This window comes from Protomyctophum bolini, assembly GCF_963924005.1.
Source record: "Protomyctophum bolini genome assembly, chromosome: 20".
In the NCBI taxonomy this organism is placed as follows: Eukaryota; Metazoa; Chordata; class Actinopteri; order Myctophiformes; family Myctophidae; genus Protomyctophum; species Protomyctophum bolini.
In genome coordinates, this window is record NC_137881.1 from 21,078,023 (window position 1) to 21,092,949 (window position 14,927).

The 14,927-nt window shown below is 45.2% G+C and overlaps 1 protein-coding gene across 2 annotated transcripts in view; it reads right to left on the reverse strand.

The window, feature by feature from the left end:
• The window catches only part of arap2 (ArfGAP with RhoGAP domain, ankyrin repeat and PH domain 2), a 152,261-nt gene that overhangs the window by 81,346 nt on the left and 55,988 nt on the right, over nucleotides 1–14,927 (reverse strand). For both annotated transcript variants that reach the window (XM_080792673.1, XM_080792674.1), the window contains exons 11-12: nucleotides 12,127–12,233; nucleotides 4,297–4,496 (exon numbers count right to left, since the gene is read on the reverse strand). In XM_080792673.1, the coding sequence (XP_080648799.1) occupies nucleotides 4,297–4,496; nucleotides 12,127–12,233 (307 nt within the window). The remainder of the gene's footprint in view (nucleotides 1–4,296; nucleotides 4,497–12,126; nucleotides 12,234–14,927) is intronic.

The following is a 14,927-nucleotide window of genomic DNA, read 5'->3' on the forward strand; positions in this document are numbered from 1 at the left end:
GAAACACTCAAGTAAAGTACAAATTCCTCAAAACTGTTTAAGTAAATGTACTTTCCACCACGGGCGGGGGAGGGGGTGATGTTCTGTGGAGAAAGATGTTCTCCACAGAACATCTTTTCTGCTCATTGTGGGGGCGAAAGGGTAGAGTGTAAGCGAGCTAGAGGAACCACAGGAGTTTAGGAAGTGGGACATTAAACTTGCGATCAGTGAAAAGTTGACCAATGTGACGTGTGGCAACAACGCATGCAGGGAGGAAAGGGGCCCGTGTCAAAGGATGCCTGATCTGGACCTCATCCCTTGTACTGTATGTGGAAGTATAAATGAAGGCAAACTGTGGGAGCAGAAAAGTGGCGACGCATAGCACACCATCACGCGGGACTATTAAAAGTTTATCCCAAAGCTATACGCGCAAAACCCCCTTTGTCTTTGTTCCACAGGTATTACAACAGTATCATAATAAAATAAAAGCTAGGGGCCAGATGTAATGAAGTCAGAAGGCATGATAAACCAATTGGTACTAACCAGCTTCAACGCCAGACACCGCCTTACCTGTGCTTTTTCTAATCACTACTTTGAAAACTACATGTATTACAATGTATGTTAAGACTTATTGACACACTAGTGTCCAGAAATCTACACTGGCAATGTAAAATAATGATGTAGGACATAATTTGCTTATTGTGGGGGGCGAAAGGGTGGAGCGAACGAGGGGTAATTAGGAAGAGGGACATTAAGCATGATCAGTGGAAGTTGGATGATCAATGTGTGTGTGTGGCAACATCTCATGTGCGTGTATATCCTGATCGGGGAACAGAATCCCTTATGTGGAAGTAAATAAAAGGCAAACTGTGGGAGCAGAAATGTGGCGACGCATTGCACACCATCACGGGAACAGTAAGCGCACAGACTATTAAAATTCTCCCGGAGCTCCGCTCAAAACCCCTTTTCATTCTGCCCTGGCACGGACAGAAGAAAGGCAATCTGGGATAATTCTTTACCATTAGGCCTCTCATTACGCCTTTCCTCTTCCTCTCATTCACCATTTCTCTTTATTGTCCGTGACACCGGAGCGCTAATTAAACCATTCTGGACGGGAACCCCTTTCGGTGTTTTAAACATTATGTTATGATTTAGCTATTGAAAAATAGCAGATCCACAAGCTCATAGCGCGCCACTCGGTGGTGCGCTACGAGCTTTTAGATCTGCTATTTTAGAAAAATCATGAAAATGTGGTGCAAATCATTGAATATATATTTCAGAGCGAACATTTTTTACTAAAATATTTGCTTCTGGGGGGTCGCTGGAACAACATATTTTGAGATGGGGGTCCGTGGCCCAATAGAGATCATTGTGACATGAAAATGATTGAGCACCACTGACATAGAAACATAGGTTTTTCAGAAAAACGTTAGGATTTAGAAGCCTCAGTCCAAAATGTCTTAAACGTCTGCGCCATCATTGATATTCCGAGCGGACCGCCATCTAATTTAAAGAGCGCACGGGCAGACCAACAGCGGCTAGGGTCACTCAATCTCACTCCCTCTCTCTCTCTTTCCCAGAGTGTCGACACAATGTAATATTAAACATCCCTGCAAATGAAATAATTTAAGGGCTTTTGAGACGGGTAAATCTGGAGCGTGCCAATTACGCGGTGCATGTCGGAGGCGAGGTGAAGGAGCAAATGAAAATGTACGGCTCTCCGAGACGCTATCTCAGGTCGCTCAATGGGTTCACAGGAGGGAAGGGGGGAGGGGGGGGGATGTGGGCCAGTTAGCAAGGATACAGTATGTCAACATGTGTTTAGCATGACGTACTTTGATGAATGTATAACATGTGTATACGGAGTACACAGAGTATAAAAAAGACTTGTTTACCTTAATTCCCACTGAGTTAGCCTATTAAAACCAATGTTTTTTTTTTGTTTTTTTTATCATTTTAGAATTTAGAATTGTCTATTCAAAAATAGCATATATACATATAGGCTAGAAGATATAGATATATGTCACACTGGAAGACGTGGCATGTTAATGTACTGTAAATGGGTTAGACTCAGAGCATCTCAAACAGTGAAAATCACACGGTACAGTAAAGCGATGTCCACCGTGACCAGAGGACAGTGGACACCCCCCCACCATCGACCCCCCCCCCCCTCCCCCCATCCATCAATATGTTTGTCCTGCTCTAATCGTGTTTAGCGTATCAAGGAGCGGCTCCGGGCCCCGGCGGCCTAATCTTTGTTGTCATTTCATCTCAGTCATCCGGCATGGCCAAAGAGATTAGAATGAGACCCACAGGCCAGACGCCAAGCCCCCATAAGTGGCTTATCACCTGAGATCTTATCCCCAATTGAGCCTCCAGGTCAGAGAACACATACTCTCGCTCTCTCTCTCTCTCACACACACACGCACGCACACACATACACACACACGCTCAAGCAACTGGCCTCACGCACACTGTCACACACACACACACACACACACACACACACAGACTCGAGCACTAACATTATTTCAACGCCTAGAAACTCTCCGTACGTGACACAGTCAACCTGGCATCTCTACTTTCGGCATGCCATTAGATTATTAGAAGCTTGTAGTTCGGTTATTTTTGCTATTCGTCGTACGACAAACTATACATATAGGGCTTAACTCGAACCCTATAGAATCGCGATTCCGGATGTAAAACAGAATTGAGTTGGCACTGTACTTCTATACGGGCTCTATGTGGATAAAGACCCCAAATTAATCATTGATTGACCAGCATGCTCACACACGTTCCCTGTAAAAGGCACATTGGTGCCGCTGTGATGGGCGGCATATCTCTCTCTCTTATGCACAAACTCAGCTTGGTTTCTCCCAAATGTAGTCATTATGCCATTTGATTCCTCCTCCTATACTGACTCACCTACCAGTGAGGAGCCCCAACCGGGAGGATGTAGGACCTTCGTCCTAATACTCCTTCCGCCCAACACTCCCTGCTGAGGTGCCGCCGCCCCCCCAGCCCATGGAATGGGCTTCCCTCCTACGGGCCAATTGTGTACGTGTAGATAAGACGCTCGACAAAGCCGGAAGCACCACGGTGGATTCGAACCCACAACCTCTGTGGTGGTGGGCAGGGACGTTACCACTGCGCCACCACTTATCTTCAAGCTTTTAATATAACCTAAATATAGCCCCAAATAGTGCTGCACGATTCTTGCTCAAATGTGAATGTCCATTTCCTCCACAAGGATACTCACACGATTCTCATTTTTTCTATGAAAATATGCATTAAAAAAAACACACGAACAAAAACATAATAACTGAAATGAATTGGACAGCCAACTAGTGCTGCACCATTCTTCCCGAGGTGACTGAATCTAGATCTCCATTTCTTTCCGATTGATTGTGCAGCACTAGTCCCATAAATTAAATGACTGATAGGTAGGACAACTTCAGATAATTACATGCAAGTACATATCTAGACAACAACATCAGTTGTAAAAAAGAAAGTGGGGGAATTACCATTTATGGAATAACTTAATATGAGAAAGATTCCCTATAAATGCTGAAAATGCAGCTGTCTCATCATCAATCATGACATTATGAGTGGAGTTACTGGGCGTACTTATACGGTATAATATTGGCCTATAAATGTACATTGTAAATGTCTAGCATTCAAAGCAGCTATATTTGCAATGCCCTGGAAGCGTTTGTGCTGGTAACTTGTGAAATTAAATATATATACATATTGATGATATAATTATCCTTGTATTTGTTTATGCAGAGCTTGTGTGAGTTTACCATGGTGGACTTGTTCCACAATGTGTTTTGTTGCATTTTGGGGCGGGGGCGGATTTAGCCACTCAAAACACAGATTTTAAAAACATATACCGGTATATAAACTGTATGCAAAATGCATGCACTTGGGAATGGGCGCAGCAGGTGTGCTATAGCTTGGGAATGGGCGCAGCAGGTGTGCTATAGCTTGGGATGGGCGCAGCAGGTGTGCTATAGCTTGGGATGGGCGCAGCAGGTGTGCTATAGCTTGGGATGGGCGCAGCAGGTGTGCTATAGCTTGGGAATGGGCGCAGCAGGTGTGCTATAGCTTGGGAATGGGCGCAGCAGGTGTGCTATAGCTTGGGAATGGGCGCAGCAGGTGTGCTATAGCTTGGGAATGGGCGCAGCAGGTGTGCTATAGCTTGGGAATGGGCGCAGCAGGTGTGCTATAGCTTGCGGTCCAAAGCGTTTTGCGCTCGCCAGAGCCATATGCAGCAAACCAAACAACCAGAGGAGAAACGACGATGGTTCTGCTCACCTGCACATCTCTTACAGACGACCACCACCAGGTTGACCGACGCCCACTCCGGACGCGGGGCGCGGCAGTCGGCGCAGATCCGGTTGGACTCGTTGAACCAGATCTTCTCGGCCACTTCGTAGTCGGAGAGCGTCTCTGCGATCGATTCCTGGACCGCTTCGATCCACTCCTCCCTCTCCCGCTCCGACTCGGCCGTGAAGCTGCAACCATTGATTGTTTTTATATATATATATATCTGCTAAACCTCCACTCCAAACTACAAAATGTTCATTTTTCAGGAAATTAAAAATATACGTTTTTCAGGAAATTAATAAATCCTTATATTTTTTAAACGATGCAATACTGCCTCATCAAAGTTGGTGTTGTAACTTTATATATTGTCAATTAGGTGGTGGAGTTAGTTGCTTTAGCAGACATTTTGAGGGTCCAATGGAGTTAAGAGGTTTTGTCCAAGGCACTTTTTACTACTTTCCATTGGTTCAATATTTTCGAAACGACACACAGACATAAAGGGTGTTCAATAGCACTGATTTATGGAATAAACGCATAACTCCTCAAATATGGAGTTATGAGGTTTCCTCTCGACAGCAATGAATATATATATATATATATATATATATTTTGCCCCAACATCCACACGCACACACACAACCCCCCGCCATTATTGATTTGAAGTGAGAGAGCAATCAAACGGTATACCATCGCCTGGCAGGGATGCGTGCGTGTTCTTGTGTAGTCTTGACACTAACGGCAGCGTGTCTACAGTATGTGCGTTTGTGGTAAATGATTTGTTACTGTACGTACATTCACTTTAGAACATAGAACATTCGCCGAGCCGATCTTCAAACGCACAAGACGATGATGCGTTGTGAGCTTATATAGCCTATACTGTACTGTAGATCAGCTATTTTCAGAGAAGACATTTGGGATAAAAGGAGTGGATAGTTCCATGGGGCATACATGGGCCACTGGCGGCCCGGGGGCCACATGCGGCCAGCAGGTTAATATCAGAATATTGATGTAGTATTTATTTCAGCTACTTCGTAAAATCAACGTTGGCTCAGTACTTGGTCTGCTCTTTTCTTTTAACCCGGCACACCAAATGTCTTTGCCAAAAATAGCCGAATCTACAGCTAATGTTCCCCCGAGACTGAGGATGCTAGGGTTCAAGTGGTTAATGTAAAAATAAATAACTCCACTATCACACCTTGGTGTGTGACTTGGCAGCCCCCCTCCCCCCCCACCGCTCGCTTTACAGTAACTAGTGGCGCTAACAAGAACGATGCTTCTCTCGTCCACACACAAATTGGCCTCTGTGTCGGTCCGAGGTCCTCTGATCTCTCCCCCCCCCCCACCCCGACCCCCACCCCGACCCAGTGAAGGTCACGACCCCCAGACCCTGTGAAGGCCACGGCTCTTCTAACGAGGTGGTGAACAGTGTGTGTGTGTGTGTGTGTGTGTGTGTGTGTGTGTAGGCGTTAGCACATCACATCACATCGCATAGACCCATGCACGTACACACAGAACAGTTACTATCAGGCACTTTGTTTTAAATTGAAAAGACTCCAAGATACACATGCACTGCACCTGAACACACACGCTCTGATACATTCCCATCACATTCTTCTCTCCTTGGACTGTGATAGCTCTCCCAAATTGGGTGTCTATCAGGGATGTTGAGTGTGTGTGTGTGTGTGTGTGTGTGTGTGTGTGTGTGTGTGTGTGTGTGTGTGTGTGTGTGCGCGCGTGCGTGTGTAGTATAGTAGCCCAGATAGACAGTCAATCTGCCGTCTCTTAATCCAACCATATCTCTCACTCATTAGTCTCCTGGAGAGAAGACCCGCGCACACACACACACGCACTCATGTGCGTGCACACGCACACACACACACACACACACACACACGCACACGCACTCATGTGCGTGCACACCCACACAGGATGTCTATTACTATCTAACCAGAGCACACATGTATGAAGATGCACCTCACAGACGGACTGCAGAGATCTGATTGGAAGGGAGGTTGTGTGTGTGTGTGTGTGTGTGCGTGCGCATGTGCGCATGCATGTCAAAATGTTCGAGTGTGCATGTGTATACTGTACAATGGATGTGCTGGGGTTTGAGAGAGAGAGAGAGAGAGAGAGAGAGAGAGAGTAAAGACACCTAAAGGAGAAGTGGGACCAGTGGTCTCCATGGCAACCCCACAGGTCTGGCTCTACCCGGTGTCTGTGCGGACAGTGAAGTGTCAAACAGATGGGCCAGAACTGGCCAATCCTGAGTCCAGATCAATAGGTTGATTGGGTTCAGACATGCCGTGCCAATGGTTCCGTGCCAGCGTCTGTCTCTGTCTCTCGGTCTTCTCGCATCATCTGCTCACACCGGCAGCTAATCACATTTTTGGCAAATCCAGATTGGAATCAGATTTTATTGCTGTCGGGTGTCCAAAACGGCTTATTTTTTATTTATTATCATCATCATCATCACTATTATTATTGAGAGGTCCCTAGCCCCTCCAATGCCTGGCTTTGGAAATTACCTCATAATTATGGAAGCCAAGGACCTATCTTGCATATCTTACCCCTTATTCCTACTTATTTTTTGCCATATTTTACTATTTTGAAAAACATTTTGAAATCGTTCTACTGTAGCTGATCTATTTTCGACAGCTTGAAGATTGGCTATTTGAAATATTGAAAAAAAAATAGTAAGAAAATTGGAAAATGGTTTAGGGGTAAAGGGTAAGGTGCCGTGCGAGAAAGGGCACTTAATGTCTGGCAGCAGCAAGCGTACATGTGGGTCAATATAGATCCGTTTCAACCATGTTGATACACTATTTATTCTGCATGTTAGCCACGGACCACCATTTGATGAGGTTTAGTCTCTAAAGATTTGTTTGTTTTTGTCCGCGATCCCACGCTGCATTCAGGAGAGATAACAGGCAAACGTTGATCAAAATAACAATTCTTCTACATTGTCTATTTGTGTAGATTCTGGTGTTTAACAATAATTGAACTCTTGGGAGCTAAGGGTCCATTTGGTTTCATTTGAGGCTCTCAAGAGTTAAAGATCTATAAGGGTCCATTTGGTTACCAACTCTCCAGCATTTATAGCTGGGGACCACCTGGAACTCCCTCAAGGACCAGCTGGTTGAAGACCACTGATATAGATACATCTTGACGTAACATATAAGAAAAGAGGCACTTATTTCTGGGGACGGCGAGGCGGGGCGAGGTGGGATGTGGTGGGATGTTCTCTGTCCGCTATGCCAGAGTGTGCCCTCGCACACAACAACCTGATTATAGAGCCTTCACTCTCATTACCAGCGTTGTGTTCGCTTAACCTGTTTACCGTACATGCAGAGAGAGAGAGAGAGAAAGAGAGAGAGAGAGAGAGAGTGAGAGACAGAGAGAGAGGTCTTTCATTCGCTTTTCTAGTTTCGTAACTTTCATGCAGAGGCTTATTTTGTCATTTGTCAAAAAGTTCTCTTCCCTCTGTAGTTTATAAGTGCAATTTGCAGCTCCCTCTCAGAAGACTCCACACACGCTAATTCATGTCTGGTAAGCGGCATATGCTGATTGGCTGTAGTGAATATAGCGTATTTACTATGGCTATTTATGCCGCATCCCAAAGAGACACTTGACTAAATTAATCAAAGTGTTACTTTAACGTAGGACGCGGTGGTCATAAGTAACAAGGCTAAGCTGTAATCAGCTGTCAGCCCGCTCATTGCATATAGGCGCTTCTAATTAGCCATGCATTTCGGACCAATCACCACACCGTTCTCACAACGAGGTGGACATTTTAAATATGGCTCCCTCCTACACTATGCACGCACGCGGTTTCAGTCCTATTTATTCCACTAATGACATTCTTCTCCTGTTGTTGTGACACAGTGGACCGGACTGTCTGTCCATTTAGCATCAGTGTAGCTAAAGTGAGTCTCTCCAGCTTAACGTCATTAGGTGAGCTTCTGTCTAATCCCCGCCATGAGCAAGGCGCGGTAAGTCTACGTTCCCAGGGCAAGCCGTATGGATCGATTTCACACGAAGGTGAGCGAGAGCAGCAACGCAAAGTAAGGAAAAAAAAATAAACTTTGGGCAGCTACCTCATAAGAACTATTTGTGGAGGAAGGGGGAGCTCATTTTGATTCCACTTCTAATTTTACCGACAAGTTGCAATTACATCCAGCGTATTAACAAACGGGTCAATGTGGAGACCATTAAGAGCCGAGACAAAGAGATCGATCGGATAACACAATACACAGGTGGAGAGTTCTTTTTTTTTAAATAAACAAAGAAAATCTTTATGCGAGGCAGAAGGAAGGAGTACAGTAGAGGGGGTGGGGTGGGGGGGGGGGGGGGGGGTGCGAGAGATATAGAAGAGGGAGAGAGAGAAAATAATGACCGGACGTAACAAACAAGACATGGGTTTGTCTAGGCATCTGTAACGGTTGTTGTTTTTTTGAATGGGCTATTAAAGCACAAACAAGCAGAGTGCTCATTGATTGGAGACCCTGAGGGAGTTGGGGGGCGGTGTTGGTGGAGGGGGGGGGGCATCGGGCTGGTGGTTGAGAGGCTTGTTCTATGCTCTCAAGGGGAATCGTTAAGAGAAATCTTTATCAATAATTAGCAATTCTATTACAGCCGCCCCTCCACGCACTGCATGTACTGCGCTGAGAATTTAGTTACTCTTTGTTGCGACGGTGATAATAATAATGAATTGCATTTTTATAGCGCTTTTGTGCTCAAAGCGCTTTACAATGGTTCATTCATTCATTCATTGGGAGATGAAGCGGCCAACGGTCACGCCTCGTGACATCACACCTCCATATATGGTCACACCTCGTGACATCACGCCTCGTGACATCACACCTCCATATATGGGAAGATCACGACACTGACCTCATCTAATCCTGGACAAGCATACATGGAGAAGACTGGATCATACCTCAAACCTCAAACCCGTAGATCTCCATATATGGATCTGACCTATTCTGACTTTCCATATGTTGATCCTTTCCCACCCGTCCTTCCTGTTCTGACATTCCATAACGTTGTTCTGACCACATCGAACCCTGTACACTCAAGACACGCTCCATGAATGGCCAGTACAGAACTCATTCCATATGTTGATCTGACCTCCCACCATGCTAAGGCACCAGTGCTCGCCCCCACAGTCTGCCGTCTCCCAGGCGGATGCGTTCAGGCAGACTGCCATGTCTAAAAACAAAGACATTGCCTGAACCAAAGGAAGTTGGTATCAAATGTCAGCGTGCACTAGGAGATGTGCATCAAGTACAAATAATGTCCATTCTTGTTTTCTTCTTGTTCAGCTCCCCTTGTGGACTTGATACTGAACTTGAACTAACAAAGAACTACTTCCATTTCCCCCAAAAACTAGACAGAATATGTCAAAGCAGACAGAGTTGAATATATAAAAGAAGAGCCGAGCGTGTTATCTACATCTGCCTCCTTGATCTGTGCACCTGTTCTTCCAGAGAGACCTGCAGTGCATACACTATCGTTTTTAATCCTTCATCTGAAAAGGTTACAGAACAAGGCAAGAAGACAGAAAAATCAATATTATACAATATGATACAACTAAATTAATTCATTCTCTACCGCTGCCACGATGCCTTATCTCATCATGAGATAGAGATTAAAGAGACGTTTATTGATGCTTCACGAGACATGATTATTGAGATTAAAACCCAGCGTGCGGTAGGAAGCCAAGAGTGTTTCTGAATGATATTATGTTTGGATCCAAAAAGGATCTCAGAAGAATCAAAAACAGAGTACATCATAATAATGAATTGCATTTTTATAGAGCTTTTCCAAGTGCTCAAAGCGCTTTACAATGGTTCATCCGTTCATACATTGGGAGGTGAAGCAGCGAACAGTCGACGCCAGCGTCCTCACTTCCCACATTCACACACCAATGGTGGCAAGCTCACACCGACCAACTCATTGGAGGCAGGGATTCGAACCACCGACCCACAGATCATTGGACGACCTGCTCTACCTCCTGAGCCACAGCCGGATAGGATCCTGATCATCCTATACTCATACGCTTCAGTCAGTGTGAAAACGGACCATGACAGGGCCATGTTTACATTGTAAGAGTTGATCACACTTACTGGTTCCCAAAGTGGGGTCCGGGGACCCCCAGGGGTACTTGAGGGAGTTCCAGGGGGGACCCAGCTAAATGGACCCTTATGGGTCTGTAACTCAAAGAGTGTACAAATGGAACCAAATGGACACTGACGGGTCCATTTGGTTCCATTTGTACGTTCTCAGAGTTAAATTAACATTGATTTTACAATATACATTGGGGGTCCCAGAGATGGAAATCCCATTAATGGGGGTCGGTAGCCTAATGCATGTCAAACTGGGGTTCCTTGAAATAAAAAGGGGTTGAGAATCACTGCTAGAGCTGTAAAAACCTTCTCTTATGGGGGTCATGGCTTATCGTTTCAAATTGGGGTCCGCGGGATAATTAGTGTGAATTTGGGGGTCCTTGACATGAAAAAGTTTGGGAACCAAGTTATTAAGTGGTGGTCCAGAACTTACAATAAAACTGCTAATCTCCATAATCTGTCCGTCTCGCTGTCGGTCTGTCCATGTCCCTTTTATGGGATCAAAGACAGACACTGTCTGTAGCACATAATCCAAAATAGCTCTTGAAGGGGCAGCTGCTGGCCACCAAACCAAGTGAGATCAGAGAGATAAAAGCAGCCACAGAACACATAGCTCCTTTTATACCACTGTATTACTTAACAAACACAGAGTGACGTTTCCAGCTCAGGAAACGGAAGAGACTGAAGCTCAATCAGACTGAAGAAATACGGGCTCCAATCGCCACTCCGTGTTCATTGAAGGAGAATTCCGGACAAGGTATTTAGTGTCTGTCGAGTCTGATCAGTCCGACTAGATAGCGTTAAAAAAATCATAAATACATAAATAACCCATTAAGACCTGATGCTTTTTCATGTCAAAGACCCGCCGAATTATCTGAATTTGGCCCGCCGACCCCCATCTGAAAATGTGTTGTTCCAGAAGCAAAGATTTTAGTAAAAGAATGTTTGAGTTAAAAGAATATATATATATATATTCAGTGGTGTGTATCAAAGCCTTGGAGCACCTGCATGCTGTGCTGCTTAATTTACTGCTGTATCCAACATGACAGCCATGTGCACACACACACACACACACACACACACACACACACACACACACACACACACACACACACACACACACACGTTTACAACTAAACATTGCTCTAAAAAGTATTTTTGAAAACATTTGAAGCGAGAAATAGACGACGCAGTACCCGGAAATGTATTCTATTTGATCAACTGCACTCAGCTGGGCAGACGGCCAGCGCGACACTTATGGAATACTTTTCCACTGTAAGCAAGGAAATACCTCGTTTTGTTGTGTTTTGGTTCCATGTATTAATTCATGTACTGTATTAAGTAACCATGTAATAGGCGGGATAATGCATGGCTAGGTGGTCACTGTTGATGTATAAATCACCTTCAGTGTAGTCACCCTGTCGGTGATTTATATATCAACAATGACTCTGCCACTCTGTCCCTTACGCACAGTATAGGTTTACCAGCTCTAAATGGTTACAGCACACCTTTGAGTGCTGGAGCTGTGACTCTAATGCAAATGTCTCCTCTCCAATTGTTCCTCTCTGGTCGCTCTAATGACAGCTTGTGGGGAAATGTGGGCGAAGAGCCATGCACTCCTACACATGGAAAATGCCACGCACACCCATGAAGAACATGCAGACAGAAAACACACAGATGGAGATTCACGCACCAAAAGTTCTTGAACGGAGTGCTGATTTCAAAGCCTCGTCGATCAACACATTTGATATGGGCAGCAGTCAGTTCCACCTCAGTGATGGCCAGGCCCGCATTGAAATCCTATCGAGAAAGGGGGGGGGGGGGGGGGGGGGGGGTTGGGAGAGAGAGAGAGAGTGAGTGAGTGAGAGTGAATTATTTATTGATTGTTTGATTAGCTATTTGACAGATTGATCGACTTCATTCATTAATCTGTCATACACCCCATGCATTTATCTTCGTAATTATTGAACACAGGAGGTTTGAGACGATGGAGAGTGACAGAATGACACATGGACAGGGATGGAGCCTCATGAAGCAAGTGGCAGGTCAAATCAAAGGGCATTATGGATAAGGCCCATTATCTGTTTTCTACAGTGGCTCTCTCTCCGACCAACAATCTCATCACTATTATGGTGCAGAGAGTAAAAGGTCATTGACAAATCACAAAGAGCTGCACTGTAACCGGAGAAGCAATGTCTTGCCCATTTTGTTCAGGTCAGCATTCACCGTCATGCCTACTGGTCTGGGATCAATTCCTCATCTTCCATGAGGTCATCGCGAAGGGGCGGCGACCTTCGATCGTTGCCTCGCGGTAGATTTGGTAATTATTAAGAAAAAAAACAGTGGGGATATCTTGATGGGTAATGCAATCTAAGTAACCGCGTCAACCACTTAAACTTTCAAAGGGCTCCTTCTGTTTTCGACTGACCCTCAATGTCTTTGCCAAGAATAGCAGGTCTACAAAATCGCAAACATGTTGCAACGGGATGCATGGTGAGCTTGCAGATCTGCTATTTTTGGCCAAAATGTTAGACCAGACTTTTTTTGCTAGTGTTAGGGTTAGAGGTTAGGTAATAGGGTTGAGGCTCTTTCATTGACACAACGTGTCCCTCCATTCATCTTCAACCGCTTATCCAAAGTCAGGTCGGGGGGGCAACAGCTCCACTGGAGATCTCCAGATCCCTCTCCAGAGAAACATTTGTAACTTCCTCCTGGTGCACCCTATCTCTAAGGGAGATGCCAGCCACCCGACAAAGAAAACTAATTTTGGCCGCTTGTATTGATATGACCCAGACTATAATATGACCCAGACTCATGACCATAGGTGAGAGTAGGAACGAAGATTGCTCGGTAGACAGAAAGCTTTTGCCTTCTGGCTCAGCTCTCTTTTCGTCACAACAGTGTGGACCGAAACTTTGCATCAATAAAAGTTTCGCAAGTGAAGACAGTGTGCCCGACTCCCCTCTTTTCCTACTCTTGCAGTTCATTGCGCACCTGTCCCTCCTTAGGTGTGCATACAGACCTTTTTCAGTTCAAGTTGTAAAATGAGGACACCTCGGTGGGTAATGCAACCTTCTATAAATAGAGCCCAAATGCAAACCGTCTCTCACCTAACCTTACCCAGGCAAGGGAAGGGACCCTCCCTAATGAGGAGACATCCACATGTGGCCTCATTAATGGAAACTAACGAAACACACTCAGACAGTGGAGGGACAACGCAATCCGCTCTTGGACCCATTTCCTTTTGGCCTCCACATGATCAGAGAAGAATCAAGAATGCTCTCAGGCAAGCAGAGACAGTGCCCGCTTTTAAACATCTTTTAAAAACACACCTGTATGTCAAATGCTTTTCCTAATTCAGTTGTACATATATTATGTGTGTATGTATGTAGGCCTATGTGTATGTATGTATACATATACTGTATGTATATGTGTATGTATGTATGTATGTATATATTTATTTATTCTTTCCTTGATGTTTTTTGACGTGATTCTTTGCTTTGTTATTTCTGATGTTCTTGATGTTGTTTTTTATTGTCATTTCTAACCTGTCTGTAAAGCACTTTGTAACTTTATGTTTGGAAAGGTGCTATATAAATAAAAATCCATTCATTCATTCATTAAAATGTAGACATACAAGACAGATTCGTGTGTGTGTGTGTATGCATGCATCTGTGTGTGTATGCGTATAAGTGTGTGTGTCGCACAGGCATAGTGACATCTTGCTGCAAAACTAAACTGAGCTCAGCTGTCTTAGTGCTGCGTCTGTGAGTGTTACTGTGTTTCTGGAGGGCTGATCCAGAGAGAGACAGGCGGGATAGGAGGCGGAGCAGCATCAGCATCATCATCACCACCCTCATCATCACAGCACAGTCCCTCCCCACCTCTCCCTCTTCAGTGGAAGCAGCTTAGTAGAGCATTTTCTATAGCCTCAAGAGCTGACGACATAAATGGAGCGAGAGACAGACAGGTAGCACGCACGCACGCACACACACACACACGCACGCACGCGCATGAAAATGCACACTGCACGGCAGCGAGAGAGAGTGAGAGACAGACAGACGGACAGACAGAGCTGATTAATCCTTCCTTAGAGTGGCGGAGATGAGCCGTGCGCACAGGGAAGACAGACTGGCAGGAAAAAAGCATATCGGACCAATATGCCGTGACAGCCCGTTCCATTTCATCCCTGCGTGAGTCCCGAATGCCAGAGGCAGCACTTTGAGCGCTGAACCTTTCCGTTCTGCGCATGTGCAGGTCGCACACTTTACGCCAACCAAGTCGCTTGTTAAGTTAGAACTCGCAGCGTCATCAGAGAGGGATCCTTTTCATCTTCTCGTCTACTAATGTGGTATAGCGTTAGCGGAAGATAGACTCTTTGACCTACTCAAGAGCCTGTAGCCTTGATCACGCACACTTACTGTATATAGGGAGTACTAGTGCATGGTCCTCCATAGGCTGCGACGGGCTGTCCCTCTCCAGAGAGGGAATGTT